Source organism: Mycteria americana, chromosome 2 (assembly GCF_035582795.1).
Source record: "Mycteria americana isolate JAX WOST 10 ecotype Jacksonville Zoo and Gardens chromosome 2, USCA_MyAme_1.0, whole genome shotgun sequence".
Taxonomy (NCBI): Eukaryota; Metazoa; Chordata; class Aves; order Ciconiiformes; family Ciconiidae; genus Mycteria; species Mycteria americana.
The window spans coordinates 119,563,627-119,578,334 of record NC_134366.1 but is presented as its reverse complement, the minus strand read 5'-3'; the positions used below and the strand labels follow the sequence as shown (position 1 = coordinate 119,578,334).

Sequence of the window (14,708 nt, the reverse complement as noted above, 5' to 3'; positions counted from 1 at the left end):
TAACAATTCCTGATCAGCCATGCATGACCTGTGTTTTCTATTGTTCCTGTTGGTTTAGCTGTTCCCCGAAGCTTAACCGTTTCTTAGATTTACTGTAATTAAAGCAGAATAGTTATATCTTTGAAGGTCAAGCACTTCAGTCTTACTCCTACTGGAACTGTGACCAAACACTTTTACATGCTCTACTGTAATCCACAGAACTCAGTGACTACCTCATCTTCGCTAAGCTAACACTAGATAGCTGTGGATATAGGCATGGCATTTTCGATTTGCTGTATCAAAAACGGGGTTGAGAGTTAACGTTCTATGTCTGAACACGATACTTTACCACACTGTGTTAGGATTGACATTGGCTGATTGGAGATGAAATTTTGTGTGTGTCTGGACATTGTGAACCTAGAGGGAGGTCATCATTAGCATAAGCACCGATTTAACTGTTCATTTCTGGATTTTTAGTGACAGATCCACTAGAAGACACATTTTAAAGTTAAATTTACCGTAAGTTAAATTACTTATGAGACTTCTTAAGGGTTTTTTTTAACAGTTTTGTAGTTACAAAGGTAACACTTTCAAGAGTAGCTATAGTTTCTAATTTTCAGAAGCTATAACTGCAGCTTTTCTAGAACATAAAATTTGCATAAATTATACACCCAGGAAAAAATTGTAAAATAAAAAAATTAGAATTTTTATTGCAACCTACCCCAAGGCTATCAAAGCTTTGTGGAATTAAGGTAACTTTTTTCGCGGAGAAGACTGGGAAGTTCCAGGCAAATAATAAACGAAGAGAATGCTCACAATTTAAAAGAAGTAGTCTGACGTCAGGAAACACAACAATTAATGCTATTCTGCCCCCTTGCGTTAACTTTTGAGGTAGCTGCCTTACCCCCACACATCAAAAAGTTCACGTCCCTTCCTGAAGATTGCATCACATAACAAATGCATTAGCAAAAACATAATGGAGCAGTGTCCTGACAACAGCATGGTTGGGTGATCACTGGAAATGATACAGCCGTGTGCCTAAGTTTGAAGATGATGTATTATATGTTAAAATAATACAAAATATGCACAACTCATTAATATGTTGTAACTCGCACTACCATGTGGGGGATGGGCAAAGTTAAGGCTTCAGTTGAAACGAGAGCGAAGCCGGGTACCTATATATGAGAGTAGCATAGAAAACAGAGGACCTGTGCTGGAGAAAAATGAGAACCTAGAACCTGAGCTCTTCTATTTGTGTTTGCCAGCTCAAACCCTTAATCGCAGCATTATCTAGATACTTGTTTTTACCGCTTTAATTGTATCCCCCAGGGAATAAACAGGCATTAATTTTGGCCACACTTGCACTTGAAATGAAAAGAAAGCTTTCACTGAAAGCGATAGCCAACAAAAGTATTTCCACCTCTAGAAGTCCAATTTAGAAAGAAGTGGTCTAAAACCAATAAACACATCCTTGCAGTGTCTTGGACACCAGGAGCCAAAGCCCCAAAGTGAAAAAGATTGTCAAGCTGCTGTATTTCATACACGACAGAGATAAATGCCAGAAGTCACAGACTGCGAATAATGAAAGGTGACTGCCATTTTAACATGATTTTACTTCCATCGTTCACGATCTAACCCTGCCAATTCATGACGTCATTCTTCACTCACAGCAGTAAAAGCTGCGACCCTGCTTTGAGCCGGGGGGCCGGGCTGGGCGATCTCCAGGGGTCCCTTCCCGCCTCCCGCCCTTCGCAGCCGCCCCGCACCGCTCCGGAGGGGCGAAGGGTGGCTGTAACTGAGGGCTGGGCAAAGAGCTGAAGTTTTATTAGCAGCACACGAATAAGAAGCAATTTATTTACAACACAGTGCCGCTCGCCAGCCCGGAGAACTCCATTTACATCTTAATTTCCTTTTAGTATCAGCCTTTCGCAGTGAGGGCAGGGCTCTTACGCTTGCGGTTTTCGCGGAACCCTGAGTAGTGGCCTCGAACTAGTTCTTCCGACAGACTCCAGATTGTCTGTAAAAACAAAACAAAACGATTATGAAAAGCCAGCGCTTTCCCCCTCTCTTCTATTTATCCTTCCCTGTCCCGGTGCCTCGGAGCAGCGCCAGAGCGGTGGGGCGGGGGCGTGGGCAGAGGCCGGGCTGCTCGGGGCGGCGGCAGCCGTTCCCTCAGGGCCCCGTCCCGGCGGGACAGGTAGCCGCGGCGGCCCCAACTTCAGCGGCTGCAGCTCTCGCCGGGGCCGGCCCGCGGCAAAGTTACCGAGACGCTTGGTTGAGATTTTTCTTCATTTTTTTTTCGGTTCCTCCTTCTCTCCCCCGCCGTCCTGGAACTTTCGACATCGTCCTGCCAGGCACGGAGCCATCTCCTCTGCAAACAAAGCCGCTCTCGGGGCAGCGAGGGGGGGCGCCGGGAGGGAGACTCGAGCGCTTCGCCAACCGAAATCCTGTCAGCGGCGCCCCGCCGCTGCGAGCCCGCGCCGCCTCGCCCTCTAGCGGGGGAGAGCGGCGGCGCCGGCGGCTGGGCGTGACTTTCCGCGCTCCCTTTAGCCTGCCTGCCTGCCGGGGGGAACCGCGAGTCAGTCAGGGAGCCGAGCTAAGCCGGGACTAGCGGCGGCGCCGGGCGAAGAGACTCCGGGATTAAGGGTGCCCCCCCCGGGCACCGGGGGAGGCGAGCGGCGCGGAAGGCGTGGGGCGTCCGCGCAGGGAGGCGGCGCGGCCCCTGGGGCAAGGGCAGCGGCGCGGCCGGAGGAAGGCAGGCAGCCCCCGGCCACTTCGCACCCCTCTTTCCCTGCCCTTAAAAGCGGAGAGAGGGCACGGAGGGGAAAACAGCCCGTGGGGCACCAAGTGGGGGAGTCCGGCTCCCCCCTCCCCGCCTGCCCCACTGGCTGGAGGGGCGCGCCTCCTACTTTGGCAAACACTTTGGCACTTTGCTGGATCCGGAGCAGGAAGGGGTGGAAATATGGGGAAAGTTGGAACTTGCCTGGTTACTTTGGCCGGACTTTTGCTGGCGGCAGGAGCGCAGACGTTCACAGGTAAGGATCCGCCTCGCCTGCCCCCGGGGCCGGGCAGCCCTCCCGCGGGCGGAGGCGGAGGGACAAGGAGGGGAAGCGCTGCGATTTCAGAGTCGTTTGGGGTTTGGTTTGGTTTTTTGTTTTTCCTCTTTTTTTTTTTTTTTCTCCCCGTCCCCCTGGCGGGACTGACACTTCGAAGCCGCTGCGTACATGGGGAGAAAAAAGTGTCCGGAGGAGGCGGCGGCGGGATGCCGTTAGGTTTGCGCCCCTGTGCCCTGCCGGCGAGGGCGCTGAGGGGGAGGGCGAGAGGCTGGCGGGGCTCGGGCAGTCCGAGGTCAGGGCTGGAGGGACGGGCGGGACTCGGGCTCGCTCCGGCGTTTCTCCGCCGCCGACTTCCCGAAAGTTTCCCGCTGCCCCGGCGCGGGAGGTGGAGGGGTGAGGTGAGCCGCCGCGGGCCCCCGCCGCCCTCTCCTCCGCCGCTCCGCCCGGCGACGGAGCTGGCGACGGGGAACAAAAACTTGTGCTCCTCGGGGGGCTGGCGGGTGCCCCACCGGCCGGCCTCCCTGCCTGCCTCGCCCCGCCGGTTCCTCCTCTCTCGCCCCCGGAGCTCCCCGCCTTTCGCGCTGCCCGTAGGTGCGGCTGTGAAACGCCGGTAGAGCCGGAGGTAAAGCCCTGGCCCCTCGTTTTCTGCAGCCCCCAAAATCGTCATCTCGGAGGGCAGGGCAGAAGCTGCCTGCGTCTGCGGGGTGTCAGGATTCGCATCCAGCGAAGAGCCCGGCAAAGTGCTCCATCAACAGCGTCTTTCTGTTCCCTGAAGTCCAAGACCTGCAGATGGTTAGCTTGGGCTCGAGTCCTCTGCCTGCGCCCCTGTCCTATTTATATGCTGAAGAAACCCATAATTTTAGACAGAAATTTGGATTGTGAAATAGTTCTCTGTACTTCACTGCAAAGAGTAACTTCAGATTTTTTTTTGTTTGTTTTGTTCCTACTATGAAGTGAGTGCAACTGAAAAGCACGTTAAATTGAAGACATCTGGTCTTCAGTTCATGCAAAGTGTGCTTTGATCTGGTGGGAAGCAATACTTTTGACTTTCCTTGTTGCTCAGGCTGCAGAATAGTTTATATTTTGTACATCACATGTTGCTTATATGCAGCACTGTAGCTAAACCGGGTTTTATGGCTAAGAGTTGGTGGTCTGTTTTAAAACTTTTTTTAAAATTCAGAAATTCTGGTTTTATGTTAGGCTCCAGGGACCTTTTGTATACATAGCTGCATTTCCCGTAATTTCTCTCCAGCATTTTTACTGCAGATGAGACAGAAGATCCCTGAGCAGAAAAATGTTTTGTACTGAGGTGATATATAACAACGATAAAATCTTTTCTGAACACTCATGTTAGGATGAAGCTATGCTCTGTAGTGAATTATGGAACTGAACTCATGTATATTAGCCCTATAACTCATTAATATTGGAAGCCTAGTGTCCAGACTTCAGTGAGAGCTCTTGCTTTATTAAGATAAATCCGTAACTCATTGCTGACCTGCGTGAACTGTTTTGCTTCTTGTTTAAAGTTAAGCTGGGGCAACTCTTATTCTCCTGGATATTTAAATGACCTGTGCGTGCGATATGCTGATACTATACTAGGGTCAGCGTTTAAGTGCTGTTCATGTTACTGAAGAACAATCCCACATTAGTGTTAGATTTGTATCTGTCGTATTCATTTCCATTGCCTCACACTGTGGAAAGAACTGTGATAAAAACCACAAACAGTTCACAGATGACTTGTGCATACAGTTATTCAAAAGGTGTGATTCCAACTGTTCTGAAGAACTGAATAACAGAGGCTGCAATTTACACACGTCAGTGAGATTGCAAAGGATGTCACGGGATGCAGAATCTGGCCTCCTTTCTCCCTGTGCATGCTTATGTACGTGTATGTTAAATATTGAATGTAAAGATTATTTGTGAAGATGCACGTACAGGTTTTTTTTTTTTAATATTGATTCTTGGCACTCAGAACAAAATTGATGAAATTTCTATTTTTGTACTTTACCATTTCAAGTGTGTGCCTGGGAGTCATTTTTGCTTGGGGGAAGAAATTGCTGTTGCTTTTGTTAAAAGCTTGGTGCATCAGTGTCATAGAAATTAAATTACAGAAAGATCTGTCCTTGAGTTGGTAGTTATCTTTTGTAATAGCTGTCCCTTCTTGCAGACGGGAGTTATATGACTAACCTATAAAAAGTTGAAAAACAAACAACGAAAAAAGAAGCAAAACCAACTCCACACATGTTCTAAGCAAAGAATAGCAGTGGGCGAGTTAAGTAATCTTTGGCATTTATAGTTCCATTTTTATTTTTACCCTTTTCTAAAATGACTGATTTGTTTTACAGAGATTGGTTCTAACATTACCATCAGCTATTGTTTTATTTGAGTTTCTTATTTAGAAAATAATCTTACTGACAGATCAGATCTTGGCTTTTTAAGGCCTGGAAGCTTTCAAGTAATCTTTTGAAAGCAGCTTAACAGTTAATAACAATGAGATTTTCTCTGAGTCCTTAACTAAAGAATTTAAAATTCTGGATTCATCAGTTCAAGAAGCAAATGGTCTCAAGAATTTGAATTCAAGAGATGTTACTGAAAACATTGTCTTAAATGGACAATGCTGCTTATCTCAAGTTTTTAAAAGTAGCTGGGGTCTTTCTGCAAGAGTAGTTTTGGGTTTGGGGTGGTTTTTTTTTTCTTTTTTTTAGTTTCTTTCTGAGAAACTGTAGCACCCCTAATTTAGCTGTTTTCATTTATAATTTTAACATAAATGTTATTAAGTGGTCCCATGCAAACACTGAATGCTAATATTACAAAAGTTTCTGAAACATGGTGTTCCTATCATACAAAATACCACCTGACTCCACTGTGTTCCTTCTTCCATCTCCTTGGTAGATTATTCAGGCTAGGGAAAGCAATCCAGTCCTGTAAGGAATTTAGGTCAAACACAGAGGTGTGGAAAGTTAGAAGGGACGTTGTAAGCCTAAATATTAGGTCTTGCATAAAATGAAGGGTCTGGATGAGATGAGTTCTGTCAAATACCAAAATGGGGAGCTGAAATTGAAGGCAAGGAGATATGTAATAGAACTCAGAAACTGTGTTTTTATGAAGGCATCGTGTTCAGATAGGTGTAAATTTGCACACAGCCTGAATTCTGAAATTGGTGCTTCTTGCTTATAACCTGAATCTGACCAAGGGAGGGCTATGATTAGGCTGTTATATTCTCTTTTGCTATGGAAAGTGACAAGGTTGTATATTAACACACTCTTTTTACGGTACTAGTTTAAAACATTTTAGGTTCTGTCTGAGAAGGGATGAGTCCTAGTGCAGTGAGAGAGAGATATGGATGGACTGACTAAAAGAGCTTGTAGGAGGCCATTCATAACAAACTTTGCACCAGGGCTAGTGGCAATTATGAGGAGAACAACAGGAGGAAAAGTGCTGTACAAAAAATTGAAAATTACTTTTCCTGGTGACTAGTAAAGGTTTTACATAGACAATAGTAGTCCTCAAGCTATTTCATGGATTAAAAATACAAAAACTTGCATTCTGAATAGATGTTGTGCCTTACATTAATCTATTTCATTTTTGGGTGTAGGCTCTCTAAAAACAAGAATCACATTTTCCAAAACCAGATGTAAGGTAGAAGTTTGACATGCTGAAGTTGAAATTCACTGTAATGATGTTGATGTTTGGTGACTGCAGAGAGGGAAGGTGAAAAGCAAGAATATAGGTTAAGTCTTCATAGGTCCTATCCCAGCTGAAATGAAACTCCTGGTAATTGGAGCAATGTATAGAAAATAAAAAGTTTCTGGTATAATTAATTGTGTTTAAAGAGATTTCTCCGAGCATTCAGGATCTCTGTTTGGAAGTCTTTTATAGCTGTTCTGATCACTTGGCCAGCAAAGAGCTCCAAGTGTGGTTGTCTCTCATTTTAACAAATTCTTCTTTTGCTTGCATTGCTTATTTCACCTGCTTTCCTTCCTCTCTACCCATCCATCAACTCTGCATTCCTCCACTTCCTAAGGGAAGTAACACATACTACTGAAAATGCATCTTTATTAGTGGCTGACACAGTTGTCAGCTCATCAACACAACTATTCCAAAGTCCATAGTGTGGACGTGGCCTTGCTAAACAGTGAGAGCTGTGGGGGAAGATTCTCAAACCAAACTTCTTGCTCTCAGGTGAACAGGTGAATGACTTGATTTGTGTTTCACACCTAAGAGTATTCCTATTTAAAATACTCCAGCAAATTAATAGAAGCATGTTGAAGAATTGGCTTCTAAATATGTCTTTTTTTTCTTTTTTTTTTTTTTTTTTAATTTTGACAGTTAGAAACAAACTAAATAAAGTTTGTGTTCCCCTGTAAACTGGATGGACTTCAGAATGCTTCAGGTAAAAATGAGAGTCTGGGCTTTGGAAATGGCACAGTTTGTCAAAAAAGAAACTGTGTCGTGGGTATGTGGGTTGAATTTTTAAATTTATTTTATTTAGCTATTCTGGTCTTGTCCTGTTGTCAAAAGCTAGTAATGAAACCTCATCAGAAATTAAAAATAAATCCTACAAAATATTACAAGGATGTAATAACACTGGGGGAAGAAATCCTGTGATGTTTATTTGGTCTCACGATTTAGCAGTCGTCAGAATCCATGAGGAAAACAAATCGCAGTGTCCTGAAACAATATAGTAGCATATAATTTATGAAAAAATAATATATTTGGTTCTCACAGAAGTTGCTAGATTGACAGCTAGAGAGACCAAATCCTCAGGCAAATCACAAAACATGTTAGGATAGAGTGAATAAGCTTCTGAACTCCATCTCACTAACGTCATTTGAGTCTGACCTGGAAAAATGTGGAGATTGTTTATTTTTCATGTGCGCTTGCTCATACACTGAGATGGTCAGCGAATGTGTCAAACAGCCTACTTGCCAGTGGCCAGGTCAGTTTTACACCTTACTGCTGAGACAATCTGTTCCATTTGCATTGTTAGATTCAGCTAGGGGAAGATTATAGGTGTAGACTTGATAGAACAAAGTCCAGTGATGTTGTGGGGTCAGGACCTGTGAACTGATCCTGTATTTCACATGTTGCAACTTCATGCTAAAGGAAATGCCATTTGAGAGGGAGATCTCTTGTGTTTAAAGCTCGTTGGTGTCACTGTCAAACACTTATTTGAGGTAGCTACATCACTAAGTTTTAAAGATGTTTCCCCAGAAAGTGACATGCATTTATGAACCTTTCAGCTCACATTTACGACTCTTGTGTAAAGTAGTTCTGAAAATTTTCCTGGGAATAAATTGTTGTTTGATGCGTGAATGCGGCTGAATAATCTGCTCAATTTCTGTAGGAAAAATTGAGAGTGTCCTTTTTATTTCATTTGATTTTGCTGATAACTTCCGGATCTGTATTTCTGATTTAATGTGTAATGTTATCAATGTATTAAAAAGGATTTCAAGAAACTAAAACCAATTTGGAGCATATGGTCATATATTTAGGAAAAAAACCCCAGAAGTCTAGCAATAAATTTTACTGTGTCACTTTATTCACCCCACTATGTTCACATACTTCTTTTTGATTTTGGTAGTGTCTTCATGAGTTTTGCCTGCTGTGATCTGCTGCTGATCACTAGGTGTAGCTGCATCTCTAAATCCACTTTTCTAAGCATAGAAAGAAGAAGGGCTGTAAACTGGGCTTTATGAGAGTGTAGGTGTATTTGGAGCTGGGGAGGTGTGAAAATATATGATGGATTTTTGTGACCTAGAGAATTTTAATCCATTGGTGGCTTGTTTGCACCAGTTTGATTATAATACAAATGAACTTTTGATTACTTGTAAAAAGGCTGATTTCAGTATCAGTGTTAGTATTCAACAGAAGGATGAATGAATGCTCTAGTATAATAAAAATACATAACAAAATGCATGAAATTACAAAGAAATTGTCAGTACTTTCCTGGTGATTTAAATGAAAAGGTTATTGCTATAGAGATCTGATAAGGTTATATTGATTGATCCTTGTCTTAAAGAAAAGCTTAAGTGCTGTGTGAGTATATGTCTTCTCACAACCTATTAAGAAGCTTTCTGTTCCATTCAAAATAATTATTTTCAGAAATGATGTTGCTGTCAGTGGAATTCTGTACTGATTTTGGAATAATGTGTCGTGTTGGTTTTTAAGCCATTAAGCCTCCATTAATGTTATGAGGAGGTACACAGGGTAAGTCCCCACATATGCTTTAAAAATGAAGGAAAGACATTTTTATGCCCAGATCTGAGAGTAATAACAGTAAAAATAAAGGTGTATTTATGCCTCTAACACATACTCATGCTCAGTAGCTGCAGGGAATAGGAAAGAAGTGTCTCAGCCAGAAGCATCTGACTCCACAGTGACCCTTTGCCGCATAAGGAGCAGTGGTCAGAAACAAAGTAATGACCACATTTGTTCAGACAAAACCACAGCAGTATTAGCAGGAAGAAGTTATCAAAACAGGTTGGAATTAGGGTGGTTGGAGGGAAAGGTGGGAAGGAAGGCATAACATTTTCTGGAAGTGTAACAGATGAACCTTACTGGAAGAGAAGATGTTCTAGAAAAAAAGCTTAAGTCCTAAAGGCAGCTAAATTACACCTGGAAAACATAAATGGATTTATAATTATTCACATTTTCTTATTTTTGTCATCTTAGTTTTGAACACGTTTGTCTTTAATAATATATTCAAGGCTTGAATATGTCTTCTGACAGCTTTACATAGCAATAGTTGATTATCTTTACACATATGATTAAGTGTGGTGATGTTAATGAATCTTGAATTCTTTTCTCTGGAATGGTGTAAACCCAACATTTTGCTCATGAGTGTGTTTGTTTTCCCCCTTCTCCCCATATGTAATCTGCCCTGATCTAGAGAGCAGTAAGTTTTGGTTACAGTAGGGTTTTTTGAGGGGTAGCTTGGCTTCCCCCCCCCCCCCCCTTCCCTTTTTTTTTTTAATCTTCTTCAATGTTAAGCTCTAATAAATATCTTTTACAGCACTGTTTTGTTAATCACAAGAAATGTGTTTTTGCTCTGGAATAACTAACAGCTAATTACCTCTTTCATCACTTTAGCTTTTCATCTTCTAGGAGAATGAAATAGAGCATCACATGCCTGTATTAGAGCAGGGTTTTTGTTTGTTTGGTTGGTTTTGGTGGGGTTTTTTTTGAGGTTTACAGCATGGTTATTTTGGGGAAGTTTTCAGAAAGATCGTGCTTTATTGCCTTGAATCCTATTGCCTCTTTTATCCTTAACTCTAAAATAAAATATTGTATAGACTCTTTATTTTTGAAAGTAGTATACTGGATAGAATACTTCTGTCTGTGGCCCTTTGTTTTAATTCTGTAGTGCATAAGGGTAGGCTGATTAGATGAAAGAACTGTTGAGTTGTGCTGATGAGATTCTTACATAAGATTGAGGAGGGTATTACAGGAGTTTCTATGTACTTTCAGGTGGACGGATAGTGGACCAGTAATGTCTTGAGGTTTTCATAATGGAGTTGTTCTTACGGGTAAATGAATAGAGAGGCTCTTCATATTTGTTTTTCTGGTGAATAATTTCCATCCATGACGTGCACTTCTATACTTGTGTATATGCTTGTAATCTATGCACTAGTTTGTATGTCTGTGTCTTAAAAAGTTGACGAATTCTTACCCTTTAGCAGACTTTTGCATTTTTCATGGCATACTTGCAGCAGAGGTGGTTGCAGGGAGGTTGTATTTTTTTTCCCTCTTTTTCTTCTCCCTCTAAGGTCAAACAATTCCTTATTTTGGGAGCTGATGCTTAGTAATCCTACTATTGCTGATACAGTAATTTATGACCAAAAAATGGTCATCTGCATGCACATCTTAAAGTTTTGGTTACCAAGTCTACATAGTTTCTGAGGGTATGTAGAGAAAATGGATCTCCAGTTTTGAAAGAAGAATATTACCAGGTTATATCTCAAGCAGAGACTGAGATTTCCTAAAGGGATTCACATTGTCCTCTACCTGCATAGGAACTCCCATTCATCTCACTTCTGCTGTTTTCATGTTCATGGCTTTTTCCTGTTTTAGCGAACAGTTCGGCTAAACAAACATGCAAGTCAATTGCCATCTCAATGAACTGTGTTAGGCCCCAGATCAGACATAACTGTTTTCTCTGTAGTTGTTTGGTATAGTTGCTGTCTCTTCTTATGTGATTTGTATATTTGTTTCATTTGAAAAGAAAAATTTCATTATTACCTATTCCCTCTTCCATCCTTCCAGTAAATAAAATCACTGCCAGAAGTCTAATGTCCTAACAACTCAGAGTGTGCTCACAAGTTCAGAGTGCTCACAGGCTTGGTAGAAACTTGCGAGGAAATATATTTGTTTCAATGTTTGACACTGTTTGCATATCTGTATAGGACTATATATAATCTATTGTAATTACTGTGATGTTTCTGTCAACCAGTATAATTCAGGATCAACAGCGTTCTGATGATTACAGTTTTTGGAACTTATTACTATTTTGATAGTGTAAGATCTCTTTTACTTAACTGTTTTAAGATGTGTCTCATAATCTTAACCGGGAAATTATTTTCTCTCAGTGGCACTTTCTGAGCCTGGAGATTTTTCTGGTTCCACATTGGGATGACATAGCCTAACATGAATCATACCACTGGAGCACAGCATGAAAAAGACAGATATATATTTAACTTGTGTTGTAACAGTCAGTTGCTTAGTGATCAGAGCTCCTACATGGGTGTGAGAGACCTGGATTTAAGTCTGTGCTCTGGCATTTGACTGTGACATGGGTGAGGATCTTCATAGCCAGGCTTTTCTGTTCTTTTTGTGGGTTTTTGTTTAGTTTTGACCAGTAGGATTTTTTTTCATGGTTGAGAAATCTGCTAAATTTCCATTTTTTTTTTTTTTTTTTTAAAAAAAGGTGACAGTTCAGAATCCCCCAATGTATTTAGAGAAAATCTACAGCAGTCACTTGTCACCACCTGTAACTTCAGTCTTCCCTAGAAACTCAACAATGTGCTTAAATATTGTCACATGTTTAGGAGATAGACAGTTGTGGACATTTCCAGGAGCCATAGCACTCGGTGGGGTAGTTCTTATGTTAATGACTGAGAATTGCTATAGCCTTTTTTCCTTTAATGTTACCTTTTCTGAATTCTGCAGAGTAGATGATTATTTTACAAAGCACTGCATTCAACACTTTAATATAAGCACTTTACATAACACATCACTTAAACTGTTTTTCGTTTTAACTTCTGCAGAGACAGTTATTACTGAAGTAATTTCTCAGTTATGTAAGATAAACTGTTGTCCCAGTAATAATTTTAAGGCACCATGCAGTTGATGCCCTCTTTACTGTGTCTGAGAGATGTCATCTTGATTCAGTCCTAGCTCCGGAGAAAACCTTTGCAGGCAACTTTCTAAGTATGAAAGCAACCTTTTGGGGTTAGGTCTGTGAGTGTCATGGGAAACCAACAAAACCAAAACACAATTAAAGTTAATATTTATTTAAAACCTTAGAGGTTGAAAATGTGAAATGGAACCCTGTATATTGCCCAGCATTACTACCTTCTGTTTACAATGACAGCAGAGCACATGGATTGAAGACCATATATAAAGTTCATGAGGTGTGTTTTGTTTATTTTTACTTTAAGTATTGGTGTTAGAATTGCCTACATAAATCTAGGCTAGTAAAGGATTTATGTGAATTAACCTAGCATTTTCATCTGAGGATTTGGAAAACACTGGGGTTTGGCTGTTTTATTTATTTAAGAGTGTTTGAGACAAGCACACGCCCTTTAGAGCAAACATGCATTGAAATTGCGTAGGGCCCAGGAGCCCAAGACAAGTTGAAATACATTCTTGACAAATAAAATACTGGCTTCTGCAGCAGCCATGCAGCAACAGCAGATGTGGATTGGGGTTTTTAAACAAGCTGGATCTTTACGTGTACAATTGCTTAACAGAAAGTTAGTTTGTCCAGTAGAATGTTACTTCTTTGCATCCTGAATATTGGGGAGTTTAATGTTACCTACATTAAAAACTTTACATGACCACAAAAAGGTGTGAGCAGAAAAAGCCTTAAAATGTTCTTCAAGTTGTAGCCTAGTATCTAGCATAAGATTATCCATACAGGGAAATGACGTGGAAATAACCCCTTAAGAATAATATTCCTCAGCTATTTCTGTTCTATTTTCAACCATAGACAAACATACTGCTGTGCCTGTGGGTTGATTCACTGGCAGATCCATTGCTGAATGTGCACTTCAGGCTTATTCACCTGTACCTTCCTTTGTCATATAGTGGTCTTGGAGTCTTGAAGCGCAGATAGTAATTTTGAGTTGGGAGTAGGGGTGAAGCCTTAGGTATTGCATATGTTCAGCCTGAGAAGTTCAGATAAAGACTGTCTGGGCTTGGTCTAGCTGTATTGCCAAGGTTGCTTCAAGGGGAATTAGGGAACATAAACTGTTCATGCATAGTCTGCTGCTTTTGAAAGTCTTTCTCTGATGTCTACAGAGAAACAGATACAGTCTTTGGAAGTCTAAATTCTTATTTTGGAAGATACCTGTTACGACTCAGTGATGAATGGAAATAGAAAGCAGCTATGGACTCATTCTGGCATCAGCCAGGAGCTACTTTGGAGGTTTTGGTTACATGCAATGTGTTGCAGTTTAGGCTGCAACATGGAAGCTTGTATTTTTGAAAGTTATTGCTTGGCTGTCAGTTCTGTTGCGTTCGTTGCAAAAATGAAGTCAGTTTCTGATGTGTAGCCCAAACTCAATGACTTTGTAATGAGAACTGTCTGTATTTTTGAAGATCTCAATTTCAAAATGAATATAAACTCGCAGCTTCCTGAATCAGTCCACAGTAAATCTGCCTCAGTGAAGTAGTATCTGACAGGCTTGTTTGCTTCAAATCAATGCTCGTAATGGGTGGATCACAGGAGTTTTGCAAACCACAGTTTGGGAGCCACTTGCTGTGAGTGAGAAATTGCACTTTTCCAGAACTGGCTCAGTTAAAGTCTTCGCAAACTGCAGAGTGCCATGTTAGATTTGCAGCAGTGAAAAATTAATTCTGGCTTGTGTGCCAGAATTAGATGATGCGTATTTCTGGACCCTTGGGAGCAGAACTGCAAAAAAAATCAGATCTGTATGCTTGAAACTGGCATTGAGCAAATACGTGACATTCACCAGCAGCCCCATTCACATGATTTCAGTGCTTTGACTCTACACAGTGGTCTAGCAATAAAAGAAAGAATTGGCCAATTATAGTAATCTGCTAGAGCTGTGTACTCTGGAATTTTGTGCAGAGGAAGAGGGAGGGTTCTTACCTGCTTTCAGTTGCGTCTAAAATTGCACTTTAGTACCATCTATTCCACAGCAAATAACATACATATTTAACAAAGCTGTTAACCACTGGGCCACCTTTAAGAATATATTGCTTACCTGCCACCTCCTGTGCTCTCTCCACCGCCTTTTCTCTGTTCATGTCTGCTCCTCATCACCATGTTCCACAAATCACAGATCATTTCTGCCTTCCTCTGCCACCTCCATCCTTTGGGCAGCTGTGACTGAGCTGAGAAGAGAGCTGAGACTGGAGGATGGTAGCTCTGATTTAGGATATCCTGTGGTGCCATGGGCCACTCTGTTGCCCTTACAGTTTGGAGAT

The 14,708-nt window shown here is 41.7% G+C and overlaps 1 protein-coding gene across 9 annotated transcripts in view; it reads left to right on the top strand.

The window, feature by feature from the left end:
- The first annotated feature begins 2,511 nt into the window (after positions 1-2,511).
- Positions 2,512-14,708, top strand: part of PTPRM (protein tyrosine phosphatase receptor type M) — a 489,673-nt gene continuing 477,476 nt past the window's right edge. For all 9 annotated transcript variants that reach the window (XM_075494401.1, XM_075494400.1, XM_075494399.1 and 6 more), the window contains exon 1: positions 2,512-3,014. In XM_075494401.1, the coding sequence (XP_075350516.1) occupies positions 2,942-3,014 (73 nt within the window). In that variant the 5' untranslated portion in view covers positions 2,512-2,941. The remainder of the gene's footprint in view (positions 3,015-14,708) is intronic.